At 42.2% G+C, this 25,288-nt stretch overlaps 2 protein-coding genes across 7 annotated transcripts; both read right to left on the reverse strand.

Moving 5' to 3' along the window:
* Positions 1 to 662: 662 nt before the first annotated feature.
* ezh2 (enhancer of zeste 2 polycomb repressive complex 2 subunit) lies at positions 663 to 17,790 on the reverse strand. Of its 6 annotated transcripts, XM_071484519.1 has the most exons (20): positions 17,336 to 17,789; positions 16,465 to 17,037; positions 13,693 to 13,822; positions 13,277 to 13,405; positions 13,058 to 13,177; positions 12,761 to 12,881; positions 12,304 to 12,483; positions 11,127 to 11,232; positions 10,036 to 10,199; positions 9,699 to 9,796; positions 9,026 to 9,263; positions 7,845 to 8,011; positions 7,539 to 7,674; positions 7,291 to 7,416; positions 7,022 to 7,200; positions 6,734 to 6,829; positions 6,014 to 6,095; positions 5,713 to 5,793; positions 5,526 to 5,610; positions 663 to 4,652 (listed from the first exon to the last, which is right to left on the reverse strand). In XM_071484519.1, exons 3-20 carry the CDS (start codon positions 13,807 to 13,809, stop codon positions 4,592 to 4,594), a joined length of 2,286 nt encoding a protein of 761 aa, XP_071340620.1. In that variant the 5' UTR covers positions 13,810 to 13,822; positions 16,465 to 17,037; positions 17,336 to 17,789; the 3' UTR covers positions 663 to 4,591. The 6 variants fall into 6 exon arrangements, with proteins under 6 accessions (XP_071340620.1, XP_071340624.1, XP_071340623.1 ...); XM_071484523.1 differs by lacking the exon at positions 16,465 to 17,037 and having other exon boundaries at positions 17,336 to 17,790; XM_071484522.1 differs by lacking the exon at positions 16,465 to 17,037 and having other exon boundaries at positions 17,323 to 17,790.
* Positions 17,791 to 18,395: 605 nt separating this feature from the next.
* Positions 18,396 to 25,288, reverse strand: LOC139624997 (caspase recruitment domain-containing protein 8-like). The gene is made up of 2 exons (XM_071484524.1): positions 25,166 to 25,288; positions 18,396 to 24,785 (listed from the first exon to the last, which is right to left on the reverse strand). Exon 2 carries the CDS (start codon positions 21,126 to 21,128, stop codon positions 19,242 to 19,244), a length of 1,887 nt encoding a protein of 628 aa, XP_071340625.1. The 5' UTR covers positions 21,129 to 24,785; positions 25,166 to 25,288; the 3' UTR covers positions 18,396 to 19,241.

The raw sequence follows: 25,288 nt of genomic DNA on the forward strand, positions 1-25,288 counted from the left end.
TTTCTGCTGCAGAAATGGCTCCAAACAAAATTTACTAAGAATTAACAAGCACAAATAAAATGTAGTTTACCTTAAATATGTTGGGATGGAGGCAGAAACCTGTCATTGTGCTTGAACAGAATCTGTTAGTTTCATTTAATCAAATGTACAAAAACAAAAGATATTCAGTCAACCATTAAAAACCAGGGGTCTTTTCTGCAAATATTCAGATTGTTTCTAAGTCATGTTCTGACAACTGACCAATGATTTTAGATCTAATCTCGTCAAGCAATAATTTATAGTTCAAGTCTGACAAACATGTACAAACTGACAATCAATAATGAGCTATGAAGTTATGAAATAGAAAAAAAAATGTAATAATTCAATCAGAGCTTGACAGATTCAGTTCAGTTTTCTTGTGGTTAGACAGTAAACTGAATATTTTTGGTCACTTTGATTATTTCATGTGAAAAATCAAAGTAATCAGCAGGAGAGCCTTGAACATCAGATGTGAACAATCTTTTTTTTTCCCTGATGAGCTTCGTACGAGTTCCTTTAAATCTTTTCTGTGAGAAACACGATATAAACAACAGTGACACTAGCTACATCCTGAAGACCAGGTCCTGCTCATCTCAGAGTCCTGGTTCAACAAGAGGCCGTTTGTATAAATTAAAACCAAAAACAACCATTTATAATATTTTAATCTGCATCACTTTGAACAACAAAAATCCCTGTAAACATTACAAAATCAGCACCTGTCATCGGAGGAAAGAGTGGTCCAGGTTTGACAAGAGGAAGAGTGAAGGGTTGACACAGGCGGACGTCTGAAACGATAAATAACCTGCAGTTTAGATTTCGGGGGAGGGGGGCGGGGGGGCCGGGCAACACTGGTTTATTATTTTTTTTCCCATTTTAAGAATCAAACGTTTACACATTTAACAAGATTTTTTTTTTCACATTATCTGATGTTCATTGGCAAAAAGACACTTTGAGAAACATCTGGATACTTCAGAGGTCGGGGTCGTTTCTGACTTTGTTACCCAGCCCTCCGGTCAGAGACACAACCATGAACCTCAACTGTGATTCATAAAGAAACTCCACAGCAGCTGGTTTCACATCAGTTTATACATGAAAACAGCTGCTGCGGGTTTTTCCTTTTTTTTTTTTTTTTTTTTTAAACACATGAAAAAAAAGAATCAATGGTTTGCATGATCTTTAAATGCAGTCGCACTCCAAACACTGAGGACATCAGACACATGGGAAGGCTCATATGAATCAGCAGTGAAGGTTTGTGATCTTGGAACAAAACATTAAATGGTTCCTACACATTTCTGTTTGACAAATTCACACGTTTGTGTCACCAGGACGTCATAGTTCCCATTTTTCATGCACATAAATGTCACAAAATATGAACTAGCAGTTAAAAAAAGAAACCTCCTCCCTCCTGGAGACCTCCCCAGAGCTGATTTTTCTCAGTTAATGTGTAGGAACCCCGTGAGTGAAGCACCAGGTGTCAGGGCTCAGAGCCCCCGAAGTCTTTCATCCATCAACTACAGACAACGCACCAGCACGAGACGTCCCTCTGTCCGTCTCTGAAGTTTGTAATAAATTACAGGTGGAGTAAAGAAGGTGGAGATAAAGAGGAACGTCTCCTCAGCAGGAAGACGGGGCACGAAAAAATAAAATAAAAACAGGCTGGTATTGCTTCAAGTCGGTCAGACACCAGGCGGAGAGTCTGTGGCATCTTTGCAAGCACCAGAGTTCACATCAGAGAAGATACAAGAGTCAAAGTGTGATTGTTGGTACGTTATTAAAAGGCTGAATCACAAGAGGAATGCTGCGAAAACTATCAAGGTCAGATCACACTGACTGGACATCACGAGGAGGAGGAGGAGGCAGAGAGGATCCTCCGGGGGTTTAAAACTTCATCATGCAGAGAGAGAAGAGCGGTCGCCTTCGATCAGCTGATCTAGGACAGGACTGGTGAGTGATCGGTGAAGGACTCAAGGCACAGCAGAGAGCGGGATGTAACGGTTCAATGTCAACAAACGCCCGTCAGGAAGTTTCCCCGTCGCACCGTCACTGTGCTCTACTCCAACGCCAAGACGCCAGGTCACTGAGCAGGCGTTCACTTCAGGGCTCAGACAATTAGTCCGTTCAGTTTTCAATTAAAAAGACAATTAATCGTTAATGTCTGTTTCCATCTTCTCAACTGTTGCTCAGACAAAATTAAATATCTGAAGACTTGACCTCAGACATTTATCGATTATCAATGATTAAAATAATCTGCAGATTAACTGTTAGCTGCAGCTCTACTTCACCTGGTCTGGCTATAAACTGGTGACTTGAAATGTTTCATCCAAACCAAATAATCTGACAAACTTGAGCTTGAGGAGTTTATTTTAAATATTGTTCCTGAGCTTTCGACCATATTGGAGCTGAAATAATTAGTCAAACAGAAACTTCTGAAAGGTGAGATTCAGGTGTGATGGTGTGTTCCACCTTTTGGAGACTTAAAAAAATGACAGGCAGATTAATTGACGCATTTGCTCTTAAGTGTAGAAACTATGTGAATGTTATTAATGTGAGATTTTAAAATCCAGGTGTTTTACAAAGCAACCAGTTCAAAGCTGTTTAAACCTGAGTCTAGTCTGAGCTTCTTCACAGCCTTAAAAAAGAAAAGAGCCAGAGCTGCTGCCAAACAACTTCCTACCCAGAACCTACAAGTTTCAGTTTCATTACAGGTGACAACTCCAGTGATTGAGAAACGACCTGATCTGAAGCAAACTGGGAGCAGAGATACAGAAACAACCTGGACTGGAGAAGGAGTGGAGCACAGCGCTGCTGAGGGAAACGTGAGCTAACGGATGACAGGAGCGACGGAGGAGCACAGGAATGAAAACCGTCATCGGCTTCAGTCTGGGTTTGGTTGTGTTTGGTAGAAAGCTCCGCCGCTCGGATTCGGGACAGGAAACTTCAACCACAGCCAGACGCAGGTTCAGATGTTTGTCTGCTGTCAAGCTTCCTGTTGTGGTGAAGGTGAGCTGGGTTTCTGCAGCTTTAGCACCTGAAGCAGGAGCAGCGTCACAAGGCAGAGTCAGATCCCGCTCCAGGAAATAAACCTGGTCTCAGTCTAAACATCCAGCTGCTGTTTTCAGTGCTGGGATTTACAGGATTTTCACTTTGCTGTGAAGGCATCACAAAGAGCTCAGAAGAGAAGTTACTGATGTCTCGTTTCCTGTTTTCCGGTCACTGCTTGCAGTATCCTTTCTCAGCTTTTATCACATTATTTTTAGTTGTTCTTCCTTCCACATACTTTGAATCAGTCAGTAAAACAAGTAAAAACAAGTTTACGTGTTAATTTGGGGGAAATTGCTTTTGGGAATCACAGGAAGTGGAAGATTTTCTGTGTCGATTACAGCAGAAGGAAAACAGGAGCCGACAGCGACAGGAGCTGATGAAGACGATATTTTTTTTTAACATGAGCTGCAACAACCGACTGACAGAAAATTAATGAAGCTAAAACACCACAACACTGTCACTGAACTGAATCTTTGGGTTTTGAACGGTTCGTCTGATCAACAGGACTCATATGATCCGGATTTTTTACTATTTTCTGACACTTTATAGACCAAAGGTTTAAATGATTAATCAAGTAAAATGACTGAATTGATAAAGAGACATTAGCTGCAGCCGGCCCATCTGCCTGCAGCTGCCGAAAACGACAATTTGAGAGTGAAGTGAAGTGTCCGTACAGATAAACACTGAGCTGAAACTCACTATAAAGCTGTGCGAGGCTGAGAGAACTGCAGCTTCAGGTTCATCACTGCAAACAACACGTCACTGTTTCACTCTTCTGTCATTTGATTCTATGAAAATATTGATATTAGCTGCAACCGTCTAAAACCCAGAGAGATTTAAGTTTACGTCACATAAAGAAAAACAGTTGTTGCAGATCAGTTTTGTGTAGATCGACTAAATAACGCTCCATCAAACTGCAGCACCTAAAGGCTGGCGCCGGGGTGGGATCTGGGCTGACGCTGCTTTGTGGACGTGCTCCTGTGTTACAGACAGACAGTGATCTGGCGCTCTGAGGAGTGTGGCTGGTTCAGTTCACACTGTAGAAAAACACACGGACGCGGTACAAACAGAGTGCAGTCGGTTGTGTGAAAGCGGCTGGTGGAGGATTTTGGTCCCTGAAGCTTGAATTGAAAAGCCAGTTTTACCCATAGTCACGGGTTTGTCTTTGCACGCTGAGGAACACTGAACGTAGAGATATCTTAAAAAACGACAGATGAGTCAGTTGATCTGCACCTTCAGCTGAGGGAAGATTTATGAATCCGAAACTCCCGCCCCGACAGAAGAGGAAGATTTGTTGACAGAAGAAAAACCACACGAAGAAAAATGAGAAACAGATATGAAAAGTGTTTTAAAAAAAAACAAAAAAAAAACAAAAAAAAAACCAGCAACAAAGTTCTGCTTCAAATATTCCCAGTTTTCCTGAAGCTTTCTAGTATTTTGACAAATCGCCTGGATTTCCTGAAGTGAAGGTGTGTTTGTGTTGGTGTGTAAGGCCTTTGTGTCGCTGATCCACAGGAGGTAGAAGTCAGAGTCAGGCGATCTCCATCTCCCGCTCGATCCCGACGTACTTCAGAGCGTCAGCCTGGCTGTACCTGAAACACAGACAGAGGAAGTTTTTAACAGGAAGAGTCCGACTCAAACAACAACATAAATGAAAAAGGTCCAGTTTTTTTGTATTTTCTGTCTTATTCATTACTGGGAATTAAAATCCAGGCATTTCCTGGGAATTTAGGACAAATGTTCTCCCTCAGTTAAACTCTGGATTTAACCTGCATGTTTTCTGATAACCACCACCACCACCACCTTCCTCCAACTAAAAGGCTGCAGTTATTAGAGCTGTAATGATTAATCGATGAGTCAGGTGAAAGATGATGAATCAGCAGCTAATCTGATAAATGTATTAACTGGTTTGCTGGTTCCATCTTTCTTTGTTTCATGTCAGTAAACTGAATCTTTGAGATTTAAACTGTTGTTTGGACAAAACAAGACGTTAGAACCTGGAAGTTGGAAAACTGAGACAGATTTTAGTCTTTTGGATCAAACCAACAGAATTATTGCACATTCCCGCATTTATCTGTATATATATTTAGATTTTTTCACATCTTTATTGTAAATATTTCATTTTTTCAATTTTCAACTTATATTTAAGTGATCTGTCCTGCAGTACTTGTTTGTTTTATCTTTCTTTATATTTTTTCCTTCTTACTATGTTTAGTTTTGCACCAAAACAAATTCCTCGTATTTTGGAAAACGTATTTGGCAATAAACCAGATTCTGAAATGACTCATTCAATAATCAGAGAATATTTGACAGATTGATGAAGACCAGAATGTTTGTGTTAAATCTGAAGAAATTCCCTCCAGATGTTGAGAGAATGGGACAGCTGGACACAGAGGCATAAAACAGCCTCAATATTTCCCTCCTTGGGTTCACTCATCATCATCTTCCTCCTTCCTGTTTCTGACCTGTAGTCGAAGAAGAGTTCCTCTCCAGTCTGGATGGCTCTCTTGGCAAAGATCCCTATCCTGTGATCCCCGTTCACCATCATCACTGCAGAGAGCACAGACACAAGTGAGCAGAGGCAGAGACACTTGAGCCGTAAACGTCGTGCACGCTTTTTCAGCCACACCATCGTCATCATCTTCATCTTACCTTTTGCATAGCAGTTTGGATTGACAGAGTGGTTGGCAAAGCGGATCTTGTTGCCTTTCCTCGTGGCATCAACAACAAAGTCTGAGGAGAGAAGAAAATACTGAGCGCTGGAGGGAAAAACCTTCACACACTCTCATTAAGTGACACAACTCCTGACCTCAAATTATCACCTTTGTCAAACTTTATTCTCATCAAACTTTAAAGAGCCTGAAAGCCAAAAACTTCCTCAGAGAGAAAAGACATCAGATTCACTTCAGACTCAAAATAAAGGCTCCCATATAAAACTGTGTGTGTGTTTTACCGTTGTTGAGGTTGAAAAGGAAGCTGCACATGTATTTGTCGTAGACCTTGCCTCTGCGGTCCGCTTCATCCTGAGAGATAATCTGCAAACACAGCCGTCGACCGAGTTATTTCCCACCTGACATTTAATTTTTTTAAACCTTAATTTCTTCAGTTGATGAGGCTAAAAAAATAATTTCCTCAGCTTTAACTTCTTCCATTTTACACTTTGTTTGGGATTCTTTTACTTCAATAACTGTTTTCCCACACAAAGAAAGAGCAACCAAACAGCTTCCACCTAAACTTAATTTTATTTTTCAAACATGTCGGGAAGCAGCTGGAAGGTTGGACTCATTAAACAAACAAAAAAAAAAAATCTAAATTGTGCAGATGCACAGATTAATCAGAAATCAAGCTGATGAATATGAAGCTGTGTCTGATTGTCCCACTACAGCCCCTTTTCCACTGGCATTAATGTAAACAACACCCAGGTGAACATGCTCATTTTCACCCCTTTGCTGCTGTAATGTCGTTCAGAGCACAAACATTACAAACACACCTGTCACCTGTCCAGCAAGGTGCCGTTAAACCAGAAACTACAGCTACAAATTTGAAAAACCTGCTTATACCTGCTAATTTTGTTGGAAAAGAGGTACAATAAATGCTCCACCTGTGGGAAAAAGTGTTTTATCATCATCTGGACACCTGGCCAGTCGACAGCACACACACAGTGAAGTCCTACCTCTCCACAGTATTCAGAGATGAACTCATTTTTCTGGACCGGCTCTTTGATGAAGATGCCCCAACCTGCCACGTCTGACGGAGCCAGCAGCAGGTGCTGAGAGACGGAGGGAGGGAGAATTCAGTGTTTGAGCTCAAGGTCTGTTTATATATGAAACACACATTTATCTGCTGCATATTTTCCTCCTGAACACAGATGATTGTGTTTGGTAAAATGTCGGTAAACTGACAAAACTCAAGTATGTTTAAAGGTTTGAAATGAATCAAGACAGATTACAGAGTGTGTCACCTTCTTGGCTCCTCTCTGGATGGAGCAGTTCTTGCAGGACACGTTCTTGCTGTCCCAGTGGTCGGCAGCGCCACAGGTCAGGCAGAGGTCGGGGTCACACTCCCTCACCGCCAGGTAGCAGGGACACTGCTTGGTGTTACACTGGGCTTTGCACCGACAACCTGGGAAACGGTTCTGACCTGCAGCCAAGAATCAGAACATTAAAGTATTTTCACTGAACAAAATGTTTTTTTCTCTCTGTGATAAAAGACGAGTGTCTGCGTCCTTACACTCAGAGCTGCACTGGCAGAACTTTTCACAGAAGTTTTGAGCGGTGATGCAGGGACACGACGAGTCACACGGCTGCCGTGGGTGGTCACATGGCTGGTAATTATAAACGTGATTGGATGAACCATCTGTAAGGAGGATAGAAGAGACACTGAGGTCAAATGGGTTGTTTTTAAAATCGGTCATCTTCTGGGATTTACCAGATCAACACAGGGCTCCTCGAGCTGTAACAGACTAAGTGACCTCTGACCTTTCTTCAGCTGGATCTTCCTGCAGTGAGTGGCCCACAGTCTGTGTTTCCTCTTCTTCTTCCTAGGCGGCGTGTCCTCGTCTTCAGTAGGAGCCCGAGCGATGATGCTTGACTCCTTAACCCTGAACTCGTAAACCTGCAGGACACAGTCAACGTGTCAGACAGGCGTGTCCGTCAGGAACTTGTCTTTACAATATGTATTTGTTTGGTTTCCCTGTGTCCAGAACAGCCTGTAACCTGTAAACTAAAAGTCTAACAACACAACACTAAGCTGCTGTTAAGTGTCACACGTTGCTGACGGCTCACCTGTCTGCAGGTCTTGGTGCCGATGAGCCGTGCGATGGCGCAGTAGTTGTCGTAGTACGTCCCGATGAGAACCCTGAACAGAGAGGCTTCGGCTCCGCTCCACTCCACCGCTTCAGCCTCACCTGTCAGCTTCATCTTCACTGGAGTCTGACACCGCGAGTTACCCTCTGCACACGCGCGCGCGCGCGCGCGCGCGCGCGCGCGCACACACACACACACACACACACACACACACACACACACACACACACACACACACACACACACACACACACACACACACACACACACACACACACACACACACACACACACACACACACACACACACAAAATCAGTTAGTGCCTTTCCACTGGAGGAAAAGGAACAAGAACATTTAGAGGAACCCAGGAACTAAACCTGAGCTTTGGCCACAGCCCAGCGACGTTTACTCTACTTTATGATAGTTCCAGGTGGAAAAGCCGTTCCTGTTTTGAGGATGCATAGTCGTCACTGACAGAGACCGTGGTTGCTTCAACATGAGAACCACTTCATTTATAAAAGACACAACTTCAGTATTCAGAACAAGAATCTTAGATTTCTTGTTCTCACTCAAGAGGTTGGGAGCGAGAGAAAAAGACAGAAACTAGGTTTTCAATCAAAGGTAAAAACAATTTTTATAAGAATTTTCTGAAAGTTGGGGGGAAAAAGGAATTAATGCATGTTGAAGCCACAACTGATACGTGAATATTAGGAGTTGCTGCACTTAAGAAGATGTTTTAGCAATTTGAAATATTTTGAATTTTTTCCCCCTGAATCTTCAGCATTTCCACTCAGGTTTTTTTTTTTTTATGTGCAAACTGGAAATGTGCTTAAAACGTGTGGGTGGTAACCAACCTACAGAGAGAACAAGCTCACAACAGAGGCGAGTTTATCAGAGAGGGAGCGGTGAGAGTTTTCAGTCACCTCTTCAGCTTTTCATGTCTCATTAATTCCTTCATTACATCAGACTCAGAACATTAAACACAAAGAGCAGAACAACTGTTGTTTCCTCATTTCAAACGCGATTGTTTTATCATTGGTCATTGGTCTAATTTACGTTTTTGAAACCTTCGTAAATTTAATAAGACTTTTTAAAACCACTGAAGTTGGATTAGACTCAGATTTTTCAAGGAACCTACAGGATGTTGTGAGATTGTACCTGAGCTGCTGGTGTTCTCGTCCTTCTTGTCTTCGTCATCTTTGTCGTTGTCCCGCTCGTCTTCTTTGCTGCCCTCCCGGTCGCTGTCTGTGTCTTTGGTTTCCGAGGAAACGGTGGGGGTGCTGGGTCGGCTGTTGCTGTTCGGCAGACGTCCGCGGCGACGGCCCACCGTGCGTTTAGAAGGTGTCTTGGCCCGCTCAGCAACCACACCTGCAGGGTACTCCCTCACCATCCCATCCTGAGCAATCCCAGATTGACAAGAGTCTCAGTGCACAGATACATGCATACTGCAACAAAAAATTATTCTCATTCTCATTTCATCAGCAGATTTCTTTTAATAATCAATTATTCGCTTTGGCTACAAAACAACAGAAAATAGTGAAAAGTGCCTGTTATAATTTCCCTCAGACCAATGAGACGTCTTATTTTGTCATTTTCTAACATATGTGACAAGAAAAAGCATCAAATCCTCACATTTATGAAGCTGGAAAATTTTGTGTTTGAAAAAATAAACTAAAAGGACTATTATTGATAATCATATAATCATAATATTTAGGTCATATTTTTCAGTTACATATATGAAGAGGCTCAAACTAAATTACCACTGCTGTGATATTAAACGATATTAAATGAATGCTTCAGAAATTTGACAGCTGAATCTGTGTTGACTCACCTGCACCAGGTACATGTGGCAGTCGATGCCGCAGGGTTTACTCTCCACCAGGTTCTCCAAGTTCTTGCGCTTGTAGGTGTTTGGAGTTGCATGGAAAGCTAAAAGAGACATAAGATGCATGAAATGTGTACACTGAGGTCTTCAGAAGACTATATCATATATTTGAACTCACAAGACCCACTTTGTTTAACAACAATACCAGTTCAGCACATTAGATCTGTGCATCCTTCCTTTTTAAAGTTAATAACATGGACATTTGCTGATCAGATGTCTCATTTGTATAACATGTTTTGTAACAGCTCCATGTTGTGCTTGGCTATGAAGAGTTTGTACTAACGATGGAGGAAACAGTCGTATTTGAAGCAGCGTCTACAGAACAGAGTGTGGAAGGAGTGCAGGCTCTGCTCGCGCTGCACGGAGCGAGCGTTGGGGCCGTCGATGTTCGGTGTGCATTCAGGTGGCAGCGCGCCGGGCAGCTGCTGCTCTGTCAGCTCCTTGTATCTGAAATAGACACACACAGAAATCAAAGCTGATGACAGACTGTTATGAGCTGAGACAAAAGCACACACCAGGTGAGTGCCAACGTGTAATAAGAGCATAATTCATCCTGTCAAACAAGCCCATCATCACTCCTTCTGTTCTATACTTGGAGGATTAAAAACTCGGAGAAACATCCAGTGTATTGTACGCGATGAAGAATTGAGACACATCTCATTTATATAAAAAGGGAGTAAACAAGAATCACACATTTCTGTGTAAAGAGGAAACACCTGCTCTCTCCTAACAATGGAGTCAGCGGAGTCACACTCAGAGGAATCAATGTTACATAAACAACAACAACAACATAAGGATAAAAACATCTGCAAATCGTGTTGCTTGAGTCTTTAAGACTTATTTGTTTATTAATTCAAATATAATGTTTGACAGTTTTGTCTTTTTCTCCTCCAGACTAACTCGACATTACGAAAATGTGTCCTGATCTGAAAGATGAGAGTTTAGACTTTTCCACAGTGGTATAGAAACAATTCCTAACATTTGTTATTGAAAGAGTTATAACAAAGATCAAGTTCACCCCTCAGGCAGGACACTTGACACCTCAACAATGAATTTGAGTTATAAGAAAAGTAATCAGTGAATATAAAGATAGAGCCTATAAAACATATTCATAACAACTTGACGTACCGCTGTGACTGTAAATCAGCACCTTCTGCAGAACAACTGCTATGAATTATTGTCTCTGACAGAAATAATTCTGTTCAGCTGCTGTTAAACTTTGACTGGTCTCTGTGTATCTGGATTTAATCAAAGCTCTAATGGGCTGTTTTTTATTTTTATTATTGACTCTATTCATATAAATGAATTTGTTCCTTGATTATCTTCACAAGACAAACACACTCTCATATAAACAAACTTCCACTTCCTACTAACTTCTCTTTGAGTTCCTCAGTGGAGCCCTTGTCAGGGAACATGGAGGAGATGGCTTCGAAAATCTTGTCAGAGGGAAACTTCTTGTTGCTGTCATTGCTGGCTCGGCCTGGAGACGACATAAGGGCACAAAAAAAAAAAAAAAAAAAAAACAAAACAAACAAAAAAAAAACATCAGGTCAGTGTCAGTCACCCAGGTTCCTAGTTTCATTATTTCACTACGTTTTTTGAGATGAAAACAGAACTTAGAAATGTTAAACATCATATTTTAACCCCTTACATTTCTTCAAAACTAGGGCAGCAGTGTTGTCAGTTATGTCTTTTTAAACTCTAAAAGTTGGACCTTGATTATAGTGGCCTCATTGACCCAATCTGTGTGATTTTTTTTTTTTAAACAACAGAAATGAGTCAAAGTGCATCATTGCCCAAATTAGGTAAAAATCTGATGTTTTCTCCCCAGAGAACCAGACACAACCATGTCTAAACATGAAAACCAGGTTCATTTATTTCCCACAGTCTTCAGTGACCAAGGGAACTTAGAGAAGATATGTGGACGCACAACAACCTTGCAGACATGGTTGAATGGTTTGCTGTTATTCTACTCTGTTTTGTGAACAACAGACTGGTGCTGAGGGGTAAATGCAAAATATAGAAGTTGATTAAATCCATTCCCAGTTTCCCAGTATCTCACAGACCAAAACTTTAAGCCAGGCACCTGACAGACACACATGCTGGATGCAAAAATAAAGTCAGTTACAGGAAATCAAAGCGTCTGCACACTTATCTGAGTTGCAAACACTAAGTTCATGGTCTAATCTTTTGACCTGAATGACTTTATTCTGTTTGTCTGTGTAATAAACACAGATCAAGGTCTGCGTGAGCTTGGATAATTATCTGGGTGTTTGCAATCAAGATAAGTATGCTTTTTTTTTCTGTTAATTGCAGACACTCTAGGAATAAATGCAGGGCCAGATTACCCCACTGCTGGGCCCTGGAGTTTTCTGTAACTGAGTTTGATTATAGGAAAATTAACACATATACACCATGTAAGTCTAGTATTAACCAGAATATACAAAAATATTAAAACCAGATTTTAACACAGGGCTTCAAGATTACACACACAAGCAGTCACCATGGTCACATTAACCCACAAAGAATGCATGATGAGTGACGGACTTACTCTCACTGTTCACAAGCCCATCCTTGTGGGGGTCCTCTGGATGCTCCTTGCCGTCACACATCTCCATTTTGTCAACCTTAAAGTCCTGTTCTTCCTCCTCCTCGTCATCCTCATTGTCGCTGTACTGTGACAGAGCATTGACCAACTCCACAAAGATCTCATCGTTGATGAAGCCGCACTCTGCACAACACGAGACATGCATCAATTGTCTTCAAGAAAAATGCACCAGAAGCAAAAATACAGATGGAGCAAATATTGACCCAACACAGAACGACATCTGGCATTCCTGATAGACATTCCTGTATAACATAACAGCTTCCAGACTTGTAACATCCTGTCTCTGTGCAGTGCTTTTTTTCAATGCCCCATCAATAAATCTAGAACCAATGTGAAGTTCTCATCGTAATATTTGGTACAGCAGCAGGTACCGTTCACCCCAGTGTCCACTGGCCCTCACCTCTGTCTCCGTGGACTTTGCCATCATAGTTCTTAATGAGCTCTTCTATGAAAGTGCCATCCTGATCCAGGATCTCGTCTCCCATGTAGGGGATGTTATGGAGCACCGTCTCATCCTCCACCTGAAACCACAACAAACATTAGACACACAGACAACTGTAGTGAAAACAAATACCTTAAAGTACTGATAACAACACTGATGCCATCTTGTCACTGCTACAACTAGGCACAAAAATACTATAAAGTACATTTTGAACTATGTTTCCACTACATGCAGCTATTACAAGCTGATACACACCATGAAGTTCTGCTGCAGCGGTGACCAGGAGTACATGACCGGGACTGAGGCCACAGCATTGAGTGTCTTCAGGGGGATGACCTGCCGGGGGAATTCAGAGAAACCACTGTCCACCGTGCACTGTACAGGACAACACAGAAAAGGGTTAGAACACCTCCTCTAAACCTTCACAGACACTTTTCTTTCTACATGTCAGTGCAACAATGTTCATCTGCTGACCTCTCGGGTGCCTCTTAAAGAGCTGACAGACGTCATGATGTGAACAGGCTGGATTCTCCTGGTCTTCCACTCCCGGTTCAAAATGTCAGTTCGCTCCATGATTTTCTGACGATTGGTGTTGAACATGCTCTGGAAGAGTTCAAATAAATTTAATTAAAGATAAGAGACGCATCAGCTGCAAGAAACAAGTTCAACTTTATGAAGTGCATTGATCTACATAGGGTAGCAACCAAAAACCCATGAACTATTTTACCATCTGTTCTGATTCACATGAGGCAGTGATGTAGTCTATTGTTATACCAAAGTATTCTGGCTGTTGAAAACTTGTAGATGAACGTTTCTCCTCTGCATCAGTACTTTAGCTGACTTCCTGTGATATCTGCAGTGTGTGTGAGAAGGTCCGTGAGTGGACAAACCTTGACCTCGTCGGCCCGTCTGAAGCGTTTGAGCTGCCGAAGCCTCATGTACTCAGACTTCACCCTCCTCTTCCAGCAGGCAGGACCTTTCTCCGAGCGCTTCCCTGTGAGCACCATGATCAACCTGCAGCTAAACAGAAGGAGGAAGAAGGTTTCTACACAATCAATGTTCACACATATTTTCACTCTTTGCCAGGATGTATAGTTTTGTTTTTTTTTTTAAGTTATTATTTTTGGGCTTTTATGCCTTTATTATAGTTCAGTGGAGACTGACAGGAAAGGGGGTAGAGAGGGGAATGACATGCAGGAAAGAGTCGGACCGATTGGGAGTCGAACCGGTGCCCGCCTGCTAAGAGCGTCTTTGCGCCCAAATGGTATGCGCCCTAACCACTCGACTACCGGGCCGCCCGGATGTATAGTTTTTGACTGGATTGTGGGGCTGACACATAAGGAAACCAACAACATGGCTGCCTGTGGACCTGATTTTTATTAGCTCTACTTTGTCCAGCCTCTCATATATTCCGTGCTGAAACATTTGTATTGATAATCATCTTCCACCTGTCGACACAAGCCAGTTTACTCCTCAAGGACAGGCCAAACTTAAAAAGCCTGGCATATCATTAGACAGAAGTTACTGTGTTTTTGGAGGAAATGTCAATCCTCTCAGACACCTTTATCATGCTGGTATGATCAATGAAGTGTTTGCTACACAGTCATAGGTTTTTAATACATTTCAGAAAGAGCACCAGCCTGAAATGAAATATCTACATAATGGATTTGTACAGCACAACCCCCCCCCCCCCCCCAAAAAAAACAAAACAAAAACAAAAACAAACAGAACAGTGGTTTAAATTGTATCTGTGACGTCAACATAATAAACAATGTGCAAGTAATGAGATGAGGCACAAACTGGCTGCTGACACCAATAGACAGATCACAATTCTGTTTGGGTAAGGAAACTGAAAATTCTGTATATATTTAGAAACGTCTGTTCAATTAAATGTCTGTTGGATCTTTTGGGCAATGTGAAAGAGCTTTTCTTTTCATTTCATAAAATCATTCTGGTTGAATCTGGACTTCCATTTTGACAATACTTCAGAAATCAGCAATTTTACATTTGAGGACTCCATAGAACTTTATCAAAGATGTAGACAGGGAACTGACCACAGCATCAAAAGACAATCTGATAATCAGACGTAACTGCCTTTCATTTTGAGTTTGTTTTCTATTTGAACTGCAGTGGAAAAAAAAAAGTAGGGGCTGTGATTCAAATGTAAGGGAGCGGGCTGGCTAAAAAGCACAATATATAAAAACAACTTGTATTCAGTCCTCACTTCTTTGTTTAAGTGTCAACATTAAAGATGGTTCAAGTGAAGGTGACAGGATTTTCCTGACCCCTTTGCCAAATCTACTGTTCATCTGGGGAAGTTGAACAGGAAGTGTTCACTCTTTTGTTCTTTCGTGATTCTCTACGTAAGCTGCAACAGTTGTTTGTCCATGTGTATCTACAAGATCCATCTGCCGCCCCTGCAGTTAGCTTGAGTCGCTGCTTTCCAGTCTGGCTGGTGTGACTCAATCTCACACTTTCGATTAGACCTGTCAGACAGCTGTCATGGAAACATGCTGGTAAACTATCGGTCACATTGTGACTTATAGAGGTTTGCACTGGTACAACACATTTTGCCAAATTTAATCTTCCAACCACAGACTGAGTTGAGATTACATGCAGCTAAATACACAAATGAAAATACAGAGTTTCAGTATATCCATCTGGCCAAGTAAAATATGTTTTCCTGGCAAAGCTCAGGTAATTGTACCTTCTTTCTGCCAATAAGAACTTAAAAAGATATACCTATTAATATCTAGTCAGCTCTCACTGATACAAAAGTGTTTACAGAATATTATTACCAACTCTCAACAGCACCACAAACAACAGCCTCCAAAGTGAACATAAAGTTTAATACTTAAGTGTCAATCATCTCTTTTAGCTTTTAGTTCAATTATGGCTCTGGTTACGAGAGTGCCCTTCTCATGGACCATCTCTCACTCATCATCAGTGGTGGAAGAAGTTCTCAGACCTTTTACTCATGTAAAAGTATTAATACCACAGTGTAGAAATACTCTGTTACAAATAAAAGTAATCGAAAAATTGTTTCAGTATTTTTTCAATCAAAATTGCAAAACATTTGCTGGTTCCAGCTTCTCAAATGTGACGATTTGATGCTTTTGCCATTTTGGACTGTACAGTATATTACTTGAATAAATGTGCTTACTGTTATTATAATATCACAGACTATAACTATGCAACTACACACTACAAGCGACGAAATGTACAGCAACGTCAACAATAATTGTGAAGTTGGGTGGACGGCTGCTGGGAGAGCTAGCTACCAATAACAATCAAGCCTTAAGTTAACGATAGCTAGCATGCCAACTTCGTACCCCCCTCCCCTCCCCCTCTCAAAAAAGGGTTTCCCATCGCAAACAAACCGTTTCACCATGGTCCAAAATATCGGGGAAAGTGGCTCATTCACCAGCCTTAGTTTCCACTCTGTGTTGAAGGCTTTCCTCCCAGTAACTACGCTATAAAAAGTAGGGTAATCAATTATGACAAGTACACCAGATTTGGCACGACACCCCGGCGAGCTAGCTAACAGTTGGTGAGTTAACAAAGATTGAGGTGTTCACAAAGCATCAAGAACAAACCCGAGCCATTTGATTTGCAACAAAGGCGCTGGAAATCAAGACACCGACACTGACAGCTTTCCTTACCTGCACAGGAGGCTCAGTCCTCATTCAACGGAGCTATTCGGGATCGATATGACAAACACGGGCAAAGTCGTCCTTTGTGTTCGGGATTAGCTGGCTCCGTGTTCCGGCTAGCTATAACGTTAGCTCGTCGGCTAGTTAGCAGTTAGCTCAGGAGGAGGGAGCGATTCACTTTGCGCGACACCGGCTTTACGTACCCAGAGTCGGCAAACACAAGAAGCTGCCGCTCCCCCCACTTTAGCTCTGGCTTTAGCACTAAAGGCGGCGCGTTTGTGGATGGGAATCACACAGTTTAATTTCACCCTGCCTGTCAATTTTGAAACGATTTCAATGTTTCCGCCTCGGCGCTGCTACGGTTCAAACTGCTCGGTGTCTCACACTCACCGCCCACTACGGCTGCAGCAGATTCAAGAGGCGCCAAACGTTTGGACCAATCACAGAGCCCGACGTTAGGTCTTCTCAGTGTCGCGACACGCAATAGGTCGGGTCGTATGAAGGCGCTAGCCAATGAGGCTTAGGGTTGCGGTGGGGGCCCTGTAACGGGGACATGTGGATAGGTTCCCTTTGTTCTCTCATCTGTCAACGGAATAAACATAAAAACACTCAACAGTTTGTTTAGCAGAGACATTTTCATGTCCATACTTAATATTTCACCCGCCAACCAGTGTCAGCGGCGCCTGTCAGGAGCCACGTTCATGTCGGTGAGCTAAAAAAGACTGCGGCGACTGAACTAAGTGAACATCTATTCACATCCTGCTCTGCATGTGGTTTATTTCACGGACAGGTGGAGGAACATCGCCTCACATTTGCTGCCTTTAGTCGTGAGCCAGTAAACACTCGGCAGCGTCTCAATACACAGACCTGCCTCCCCCACCTGCCTCCCGCTCCGCTGACAGCCCAGGTGAGGTGAGCGGCGGTGACAGCTCTCGACCTCCCGCTCGGCGGCTCAGGTGTTTCAGCGGGAAACGCTAATGTTCAGAAAATCAACAAAATGCAGCGAAAGCAGCGAGTTTGTCAAAGGAGCAGGATTCTGTGTCCACACAGCAAGGGCAAGGGTCGGCGAGTTTATTAAGCCCCGCCCCTCCGCACGGCCATTGGCTGGCGGCTGGACACGGGCTTCGTGGTGCGTTCAGGACCCACGGAAATATGCGTTACAGTGAAAATATTACGAGTTTTCTTTACTTTAAATCCCTCTGGGCATGTTCTGTTTTTTGGTGTGTGTGTGTGTTTGCTGTTTGAGGAACAACAATAACAATAAACGGGTTGTTTACATAGTTTAAAAACAGAGGTCCCAGTAATACATAGATGTCAGTGGATAGCAACAATCAATAGTCAAGGACATAAGATAAGATGATTATTCGTATTATTATTATTCTCTCATTACCTCTTTAGTAGATCTTCGACCTCTGCCTTTCACTGCACATACTGAGAAATATGAGTATATGTCAAATACATACTTAATGTCAAAATACATAAATAAAATGTAATATTAAAAATAAATATACCTTCTAAACATAAAAATATCAAATGGAGAATAAATACATAAACAGTACCACCACCCTGTATATAACAGTGAAAAAGTAAAAAAAGTTAATTTGATTACCACCACCATAAAATTTACATCTAATCCTTTTCCTCCACTGAAGAACCTATGGATATGTAAATATTGTAAATTGTAAAATACAGTACGTACACATTTTAAACTGATATTTAAGATGAGCACAGAGAAACTTTCCCCCTTCAGCAGATGAAATTGTGAAGAAAGAATACAGAAAAAAAGGCTGGTTTTAGACGGACACCTTACTACCTCATTTATGTTTCAAATGTTGCACCTCAATGTAAACTCTCATTAGTTATAATTGTATTGTGTATAGACGTGCACTGTAGAAATCCCCTAAACAGCTTATTAAATAATAATCAACTCATTTGCTGCATGTGGTCACTATTTGGCCAGCAGAGGGCAACGATGACCTCAGATCTGTACTGTTCTGTTTCTGTTTGTTGCTACATATGTCCTGTGACTTATCACAGATAAATAATAATGATAATAATAATAATAATAAATGTTAAAATAACATATAATTTTCTGTGTAGTTCCCTAGTTGTATTTCATTTATTTCAGTATGTTGAGGTACTTATTGTGCACACCCTTGAATGGTATTGTGTCCATACAGGTGCTGTCAGCCAGTATCTCAGAGTCCAGCTCAATCGCAGGAACAATCGGACAAAACATCCGATAACCTCTTGTGTTCAGTCAGTGCAAACAGATAAGGGAGATTCCCCGAACAACATGTTTGAACTAGTTCACACAGCATCGACAGGAAACACAGTTTAACCTGCTCTGCTACCCTCTGCTCACTGCAGCTCTGGTATTGAGGCCACTGCAGCAACGACCTTTGCAAAGCCAAATACCCCAGATGTGGGTGATGCCAGTAGCTTCAAACATGAAGCTACCTCTCCTGATAGCTAGAGCTTCTTTGTGTAGATCCATCACTTGTACTAACTTTATTCACAACATTGAGGTTCTTAGACCTTCACCTGGTAGAACACATACATGTATGTCTGAAGGTTTGAGAACCTAAACATCATGAGTAAAGTGCAGGATGTTTTGGTTCTTTTACAATCAGAAGCTACGATCCAGTCAACAGTATGAGAACCTTGTAATTATTGTATATATTCATGTGAACTTACATTGTTCTGTTGCATTTCGTGGGCATGGATATGATTCACCAAGTCATAAAACTCAGTCAAAAACCCAGTGATGCATAAAAGATTTATCTTCAGATCAACCCAAGATGTTCACAGAGGAAGGGGTCCACCTCACAGAGAAACTCAATCATCTCTGAACTAGCAGCTTCACCTTTCTTCCTCACTGTGTCGATAACAAAACGAGCTTTGTCTCTTTGGTCCTGCATCCCGTCAGCTGACTCCCTCTCAGAGTCAGTTATCACCCTTTTGTCCAACAGTTTGTCCAGCAGAGTCTTGAGAACAGGTCCTGATATCCCATCAATGAAGCTGCTCCGTGTGTCCAACAGCCTCTGGTTTGGGGGGAGATTCAGAGGACTCTGCCCACAGGACCTTTTTACTCCAGCTGATGAAAGACAAACTCGTCTTTCCCACACACTGTGGGAGCTGTCGCTGTCTCTCAAAAACAGTTTCATATGTTTCATGACTTTTTCTAAAATCACCTGGAATGATGGGAAGAAGTTGTCGTAGTTGTCACAGTCAAACTCTGCTTCTGCTGGTTGAACTAGAACAGAGTCGTCTTCAGGACCAGTGGACAGTGTGTAAAACTGATCAGGCTGCAGTTTACAGTGTGGGGATGTCTCTATGTACCTCTCATCTCCAACTAACTTCTTTCTGGTGCGCTGCACGTCCCGCAGAGAAACATTTTTCGGGAGCAACAACACATTGATCAGAGATTCAGGATCAGGATCAGTGGGGGGCCTGTAGAACAGCAGAACCAAGGCTCGGACCGGGACAGGTGGTGAGTCCTCATCCTTGACGTTACCGAAACCAGAAAACCCAGAGATGTTTATGATGACGTGAGTTTCTGTTATCTTATGAGGGGTGATAAACTCGATGCCCTCATCGTTCACATGAGCCACGGACAAGAAGTGACATCCTCCTGTGGAGCTGATCTCACAGTGTGGGAGATGAAGCTGACACACTGACTTCTGGACACATTTGATGTCAAACAGGGGTCCTGCAGGCTTCTTGAGATGGCGAGCCAGGAGCCTCCTGTTCCAGGGGACGATCCTGTAAACCACGACCCCTTCTTCCTCCATGTGGAACAACAGGCCTGTCACGCTGCACTGGTACAGGCCTGGACGGGAGCACTGGAAACTGTAGCTCTCATCATTTTCTTCATCAGTGATATCAGGTGTAAACTCCTCATAGCTGGTTTTTAACATCATGTCAGGTAAACTCTCAGATCGCGTTAAGGTTTTGTTCTTTGCAGACTTTATCTGACTCAGTAAGGGAACGCTATCAGAATGAGGCAAACAGCTGGAGCCTCTTCCACGTAAACCAGGACCTGAGGAGGAGGAGTGGAGGTGACCATGGGTTGGCAGTGGAGTGTTTGTGACTGAGTAGTTAACAGCTGTAACTAATGCCTCCGTTTCCAGCAGGGCATCACTGTCGCCTTCTGGCTTGTTTTTAGGCTGTACAGACAAATGCTGAAATGCATCTTGTACACTGCCTTCTTCAGTGCAGACAGTAAAATCCCACCTGGCGCGCCTGCGTAGTTGATAACGCTGGTGATACAGATGTGCATTTTCATGATAAGCATCAGACCCAAGTGTCATATCATTGACACTGACTCTATCACTGACTCTAACAGGGAAGACTGCAGGGAGGGGAGGCAGACATTTCGCTATTTGTTTTCTGCGTCCAGGGTGAGGTAACCTTTCATAATGATCATCAACTCGTCTTTTCAAGGTGGCATAGGTATTTTGGCTACCAGTGTAAATAAAAGGGTCGTCTGGTGCAGGTTTAGGTCTACCTCTAATAGGATCACGTGGTGTTGGCCTGGCGTTAATATAAACTGGTTCTTCAGAATTATCTCTGCAGATCCTGGACAAAACACCCCTGATTCTTCTGGCTGCCCTGCTGAAACACGATGTTTCTCCTCTTTCTGTTCTTTTATGTTTCACAGCTGACGCCATTTTTGCTGTACTTGTAAAGAGTCACAATCAGAGTCTGTGAGGCCGAATGTGCATCAGAACCCAGGAGATGATCAGGAGACGTTCTTGTCTGTCTTTCTGAGATGCACGTCTGATTTTTTTTGTCACATTTGTGATTCATGTGCTCATTTCCTGTCCATGTTTGAGTCCCTTCACCAGCCACAACTGACTTTTCTCTTTCTGTCTCTATTTGGCTGCTTTGTGTGTCTCTGCTCCCAGACCCTGAAATCAAACAGAAGGTGTACATTTTAAATCTTTGAACTAATATTTCAGCTCATTTATTCAATAGAGTATAATTATGTCTATCTTATTTTCATTTACAAGCCACAAAACTCATTTGTCAGTTTATTAGGAACACCTAGCTAAAAACAAATTCAGTATAATACAACAGGGCTGCAGTAAATTCTACCTTCATGAAGGTTTTAATGTTCAGTTTTTGTTGAAACTGTTTTGGGGATGTGTTGATTCAACTGTAACTTAGGCTAGGTGTTCCTAATAAACTGGCAACTGGGTGTATATTGGTTGCTGGTAAATGAATATAAGATAGAAAATGAAATAGAGAACTACAAACCTAACTACTACAAAATCTACTGGATGTTAAACTGTGATGTCATAATAACAAAATCTGAAATTTTACTGTAAAGAGAAATCTGTTAAATTGTCTTCCTGTTCCTTAACTCTCTTCTTTTCACCTCATGACCAGTGTAAACTCCAAATGTCAGATACACTATGTAAGACAGATATCATTTTCACTGATATATACATTGAATAAAAGCTGATAAACTATAAATGAGAACTAACAATGCGCAGCATTAATAAACCAGCCTTCCCAGAAAAATGATCTTCCTGTTTACTGTACCAGTCAAAAGTTTGGACACACAGGGAAAGTGTGTCTGAAATTTTGGCTGGTACTGTACTTCATTTCTAACAAACTCAGAAAGTCTTATCTTTTAATGAAGATATTAAAACATCAGTTTCTTGTCTGACTCACCGCTGAGCTGCTCATCGTGTGATGCTGAAGATGCTCTGTCATGATTTCTTCCTCTTCCTGTTTTGGCCACAATGTTCAACGTACATCTAACATTACATTAGTTTTTTCTATATAATGAGGACTAATTGTGTGTGTTCTGCTTTATACTTCATTTTACATGCAGCTTTAACACTGATTTAGCTTCCATCTCTATCATAATGTTGTTAGATGCTTACAAGGACCAGTAGTTATGGTGTGATATTTGTACCATCTCAATTAAGGTGTGTCAAGTGTAAATGTCTCTGTGTTAGGGCGCCCCCCCACCGCCATTAATTCATATTACAGCAGTGGATGAGTTCAGGACAGAAAAAAAAGCTCAAACAGGATGAAAACCAAAAATAAGAACAAGAACCACTGATCAATACCAGAAAGCTATATCCTTGTAAAAGAGACTTAATGTATGATGTCTTTGTAATGGACAAGAGGACAGTTTTGTTTTTTGTCTTGTCTCACACACACACACACACACACACACATACATATATATAAATATATACACTCACCAGCCACTTTATTAGGTACGCCTGTTCGACTGCTCGTTAATGCAGAAATCTAATCAGCCAATCACATGGCAGCAACTCAATGCATTTAGGCATGTAGACATGGTCAAGACGACCTGCTGAGGTTCAAACCGAGCATCAGAACGGGGAAGAAAGGTGATTTAAGTGACTTTGAATGTGGCATGGTTGTTGGTGCCCGATGGGCTGGTCTGAGTATTTCAGAAACTGCTGATCTACTGGGATTTTCCTGCACAAACATCTCTAGTGTTTACAGAGAATGGTCTGAAAAAGAGGAAATATCCAGTGAGCAGCAGTTCTGTTGGTGAAAATGCCTTGTTGGTGCCAGAGGTCAGAGGACAATGGCCAGACTGCTTCGAGCTGATAGGAAGGCAACAGTAAATCAAATATCCACTCGTTACAAACAAGGTCTGCAGAAGAGCATCTCTGAACGCACAACACGTCGAACCTTGAAGCAGATGAGCAACAGCAGCAGAAGACCACACCGGGGGCCACTCCTGTCAGCTCAGAACAGGAAACTGAGGCTACATCACACTGGGTCAACAAAACTGGACAACAAAAGATTGGAAAAACATTGCCTGGTCTGATGAGTCTCGATTTGTGCTGTGACTTTCGGATGGCAGGGTCAGAATTTGGCGTCAAAAACATGAAAGCATGGATCCATCCTCCCTTGTATCAACGGTTCAGGCTGGTGGTGATGGTGTAATGGTGTGTGGGATATTTTCTTGGCACACTTTGGGCGCCTTAGTACCAACTGAGCATCGTTTAAACGCCACAGCCTACCTGAGTATTGTTGCTGACCATGTCCATCCCTTTATGACCACAGTGAACCATCTTCTGATGCTGCTTCCAGCAGGGTAACACAACATGTCACAAAGCTCAAATCATCTGAAACTGGTTTCTTGAACATGACAGTGAGTTCACTGCACACAAATGGCCTCCACAGTCACCAGATCTCAGTCCAATAGAGCACCTTTGGAATGTGGTGGAACGGGAGATTCACGTCATGGATATACAGCCGACAAATCGAAAGCAAACGCGATGCTATCATGTCACTCTGGACCAAAATCTCTGAGGAATGTTTCCAGCACCTTGTTGAATCTATGCCATGAAGAATTAAGGCAGTTCTGAAGGCAAAGGGGGTCCAACCAGGTACTAGCAAGGTGTACCTAATAAAGTGGCTGATGAGTGTATATATATATATATATATATATCTGGATGACCCTGCCATGCCCTACTCTCTGATTGGAGTCTCGGTCCACAGAGATGCTATCAGTATCTCAGAGAGTCCAGCTCTGTCGCAAGAACAATCAGTTAACAACCTCCTATAAGTTTACTCTCATGTTCAGTCTGTACAGATTGTTGTCTAACTCTAACCAGTTCACAAGGCATCATCGACAGTTAACACAGTTTAACCTGCCCTGCTACTCTCTCTCTTGATACTTCACTAGTGGTTTTGAGAGCATTGAGGTTCTTAGACCTTCACCTGGTAGAACACATACATGCATTTCTGAAGGTTTGAGAACCTAAACATCATGAATAAAGTGCAGGATGTTTTGGTTCTTTTACAATCAGAGGCTATGATCCAGTCAACAGTATGAGAACCTTGTAATTATTGTATATATTCATGTGAACTTACATTGTTCTGTTGCATTTCGTGGGCATGGATATGATTCACCAAGTCATAAAACTCAGTCAAAAACCCAGTGATGCATAAAAGATTTATCTTCAGATCAACCCAAGATGTTCACAGAAGAAGGGGTCCACCTCACAGAGAAACTCAATCATCTCTGAACTAGCAGCTTCACCTTTCTTCCTCACTGTGTCGATAACAAAACGAGCTTTGTCTCTTTGGTCCTGCATCCCGTCAGCTGACTCCCTCTCAGAGTCAGTTATCACCCTTTTCTCCAACAGTTTGTCCAGCAGAGTCTTGAGAACAGGTCCTGATATCCCATCAATGAAGCTGCTTTTGACCATAACAGAGGCCTCCTGGCTCACCTTCAGGGGCACAGACAAGGAGTCTCCGGTCTTATAATACATCCATGGTTTCCATGCAGTCATTCGCTTCCATTTTCATTGTGTTCTTCTTCTCTTTTATGATCTGCAGCAGAATGAGAGGAAGTGGAGAAACACTGAGGACGTGTCAGATCCAGATCTACTTGTGATCGGGTCACTCAGGACGGATGTTAAAACCAGGTCTGAACAGAGCCGGAGTAAAAATGAGAGGGAGAACTAATTCTGCAGCTCTCTCCTCTGTGCACAGTGTTTTAATAAACCAGCCCCCCTCCTGACAAATGATCATCCTGTACCCAGTACCAGTCAAAAGTTTGGACACATTCACGGAAAGTGTGACTGGACACAAAAGAGAAAGTGTGTCCAAACTTTTGACTGGTACTGCTACTTCATGTCCAATAAACTCACAAAGTTTTATCTTTTAATGAAGATGTTAATCCATCCGTTTATTATGCCACTCACCTCTGAGCTGCTCCTCATGTAATGTTTGATCAGTCTGTGGTCTGTGATTTCTTCCTCTTCCTGTTTTCTCCACAATGTTCAACTTACAAACATTTCATCAGTGTCTGTCTGTATAAGAA

The sequence above is a fragment of the Trachinotus anak genome, unplaced genomic scaffold (assembly GCF_046630095.1).
Source record: "Trachinotus anak isolate AG129_WGS33_773 ecotype Australia unplaced genomic scaffold, CSIRO_AGI_Tana_v1 ptg000009l, whole genome shotgun sequence".
NCBI lineage: Eukaryota > Metazoa > Chordata > Actinopteri > Carangiformes > Carangidae > Trachinotus > Trachinotus anak.

Excerpts from the sequence above, each read along its gene's own strand:
- ezh2 (XM_071484523.1), bottom strand. The coding sequence starts at position 13,809 with ATGGTGCTCACAGGGAAGCGCTCGGAGAAAGGTCCTGCCTGCTGGAAG. Across the intron at positions 10,200-11,126 it reads ACTGAGGAACTCAAAGAGAA|ATACAAGGAGCTGACAGAGC; the intron begins GTTAGTAGGAAG and ends TGTCTATTTCAG. Across the intron at positions 6,096-6,733 it reads TCTCTGAATACTGTGGAGAG|ATTATCTCTCAGGATGAAGC; the intron begins GTAGGACTTCAC and ends CTGTGTTTGCAG.
- LOC139624997 (XM_071484524.1), bottom strand. The coding sequence starts at position 21,128 with ATGGCGTCAGCTGTGAAACATAAAAGAACAGAAAGAGGAGAAACATCG.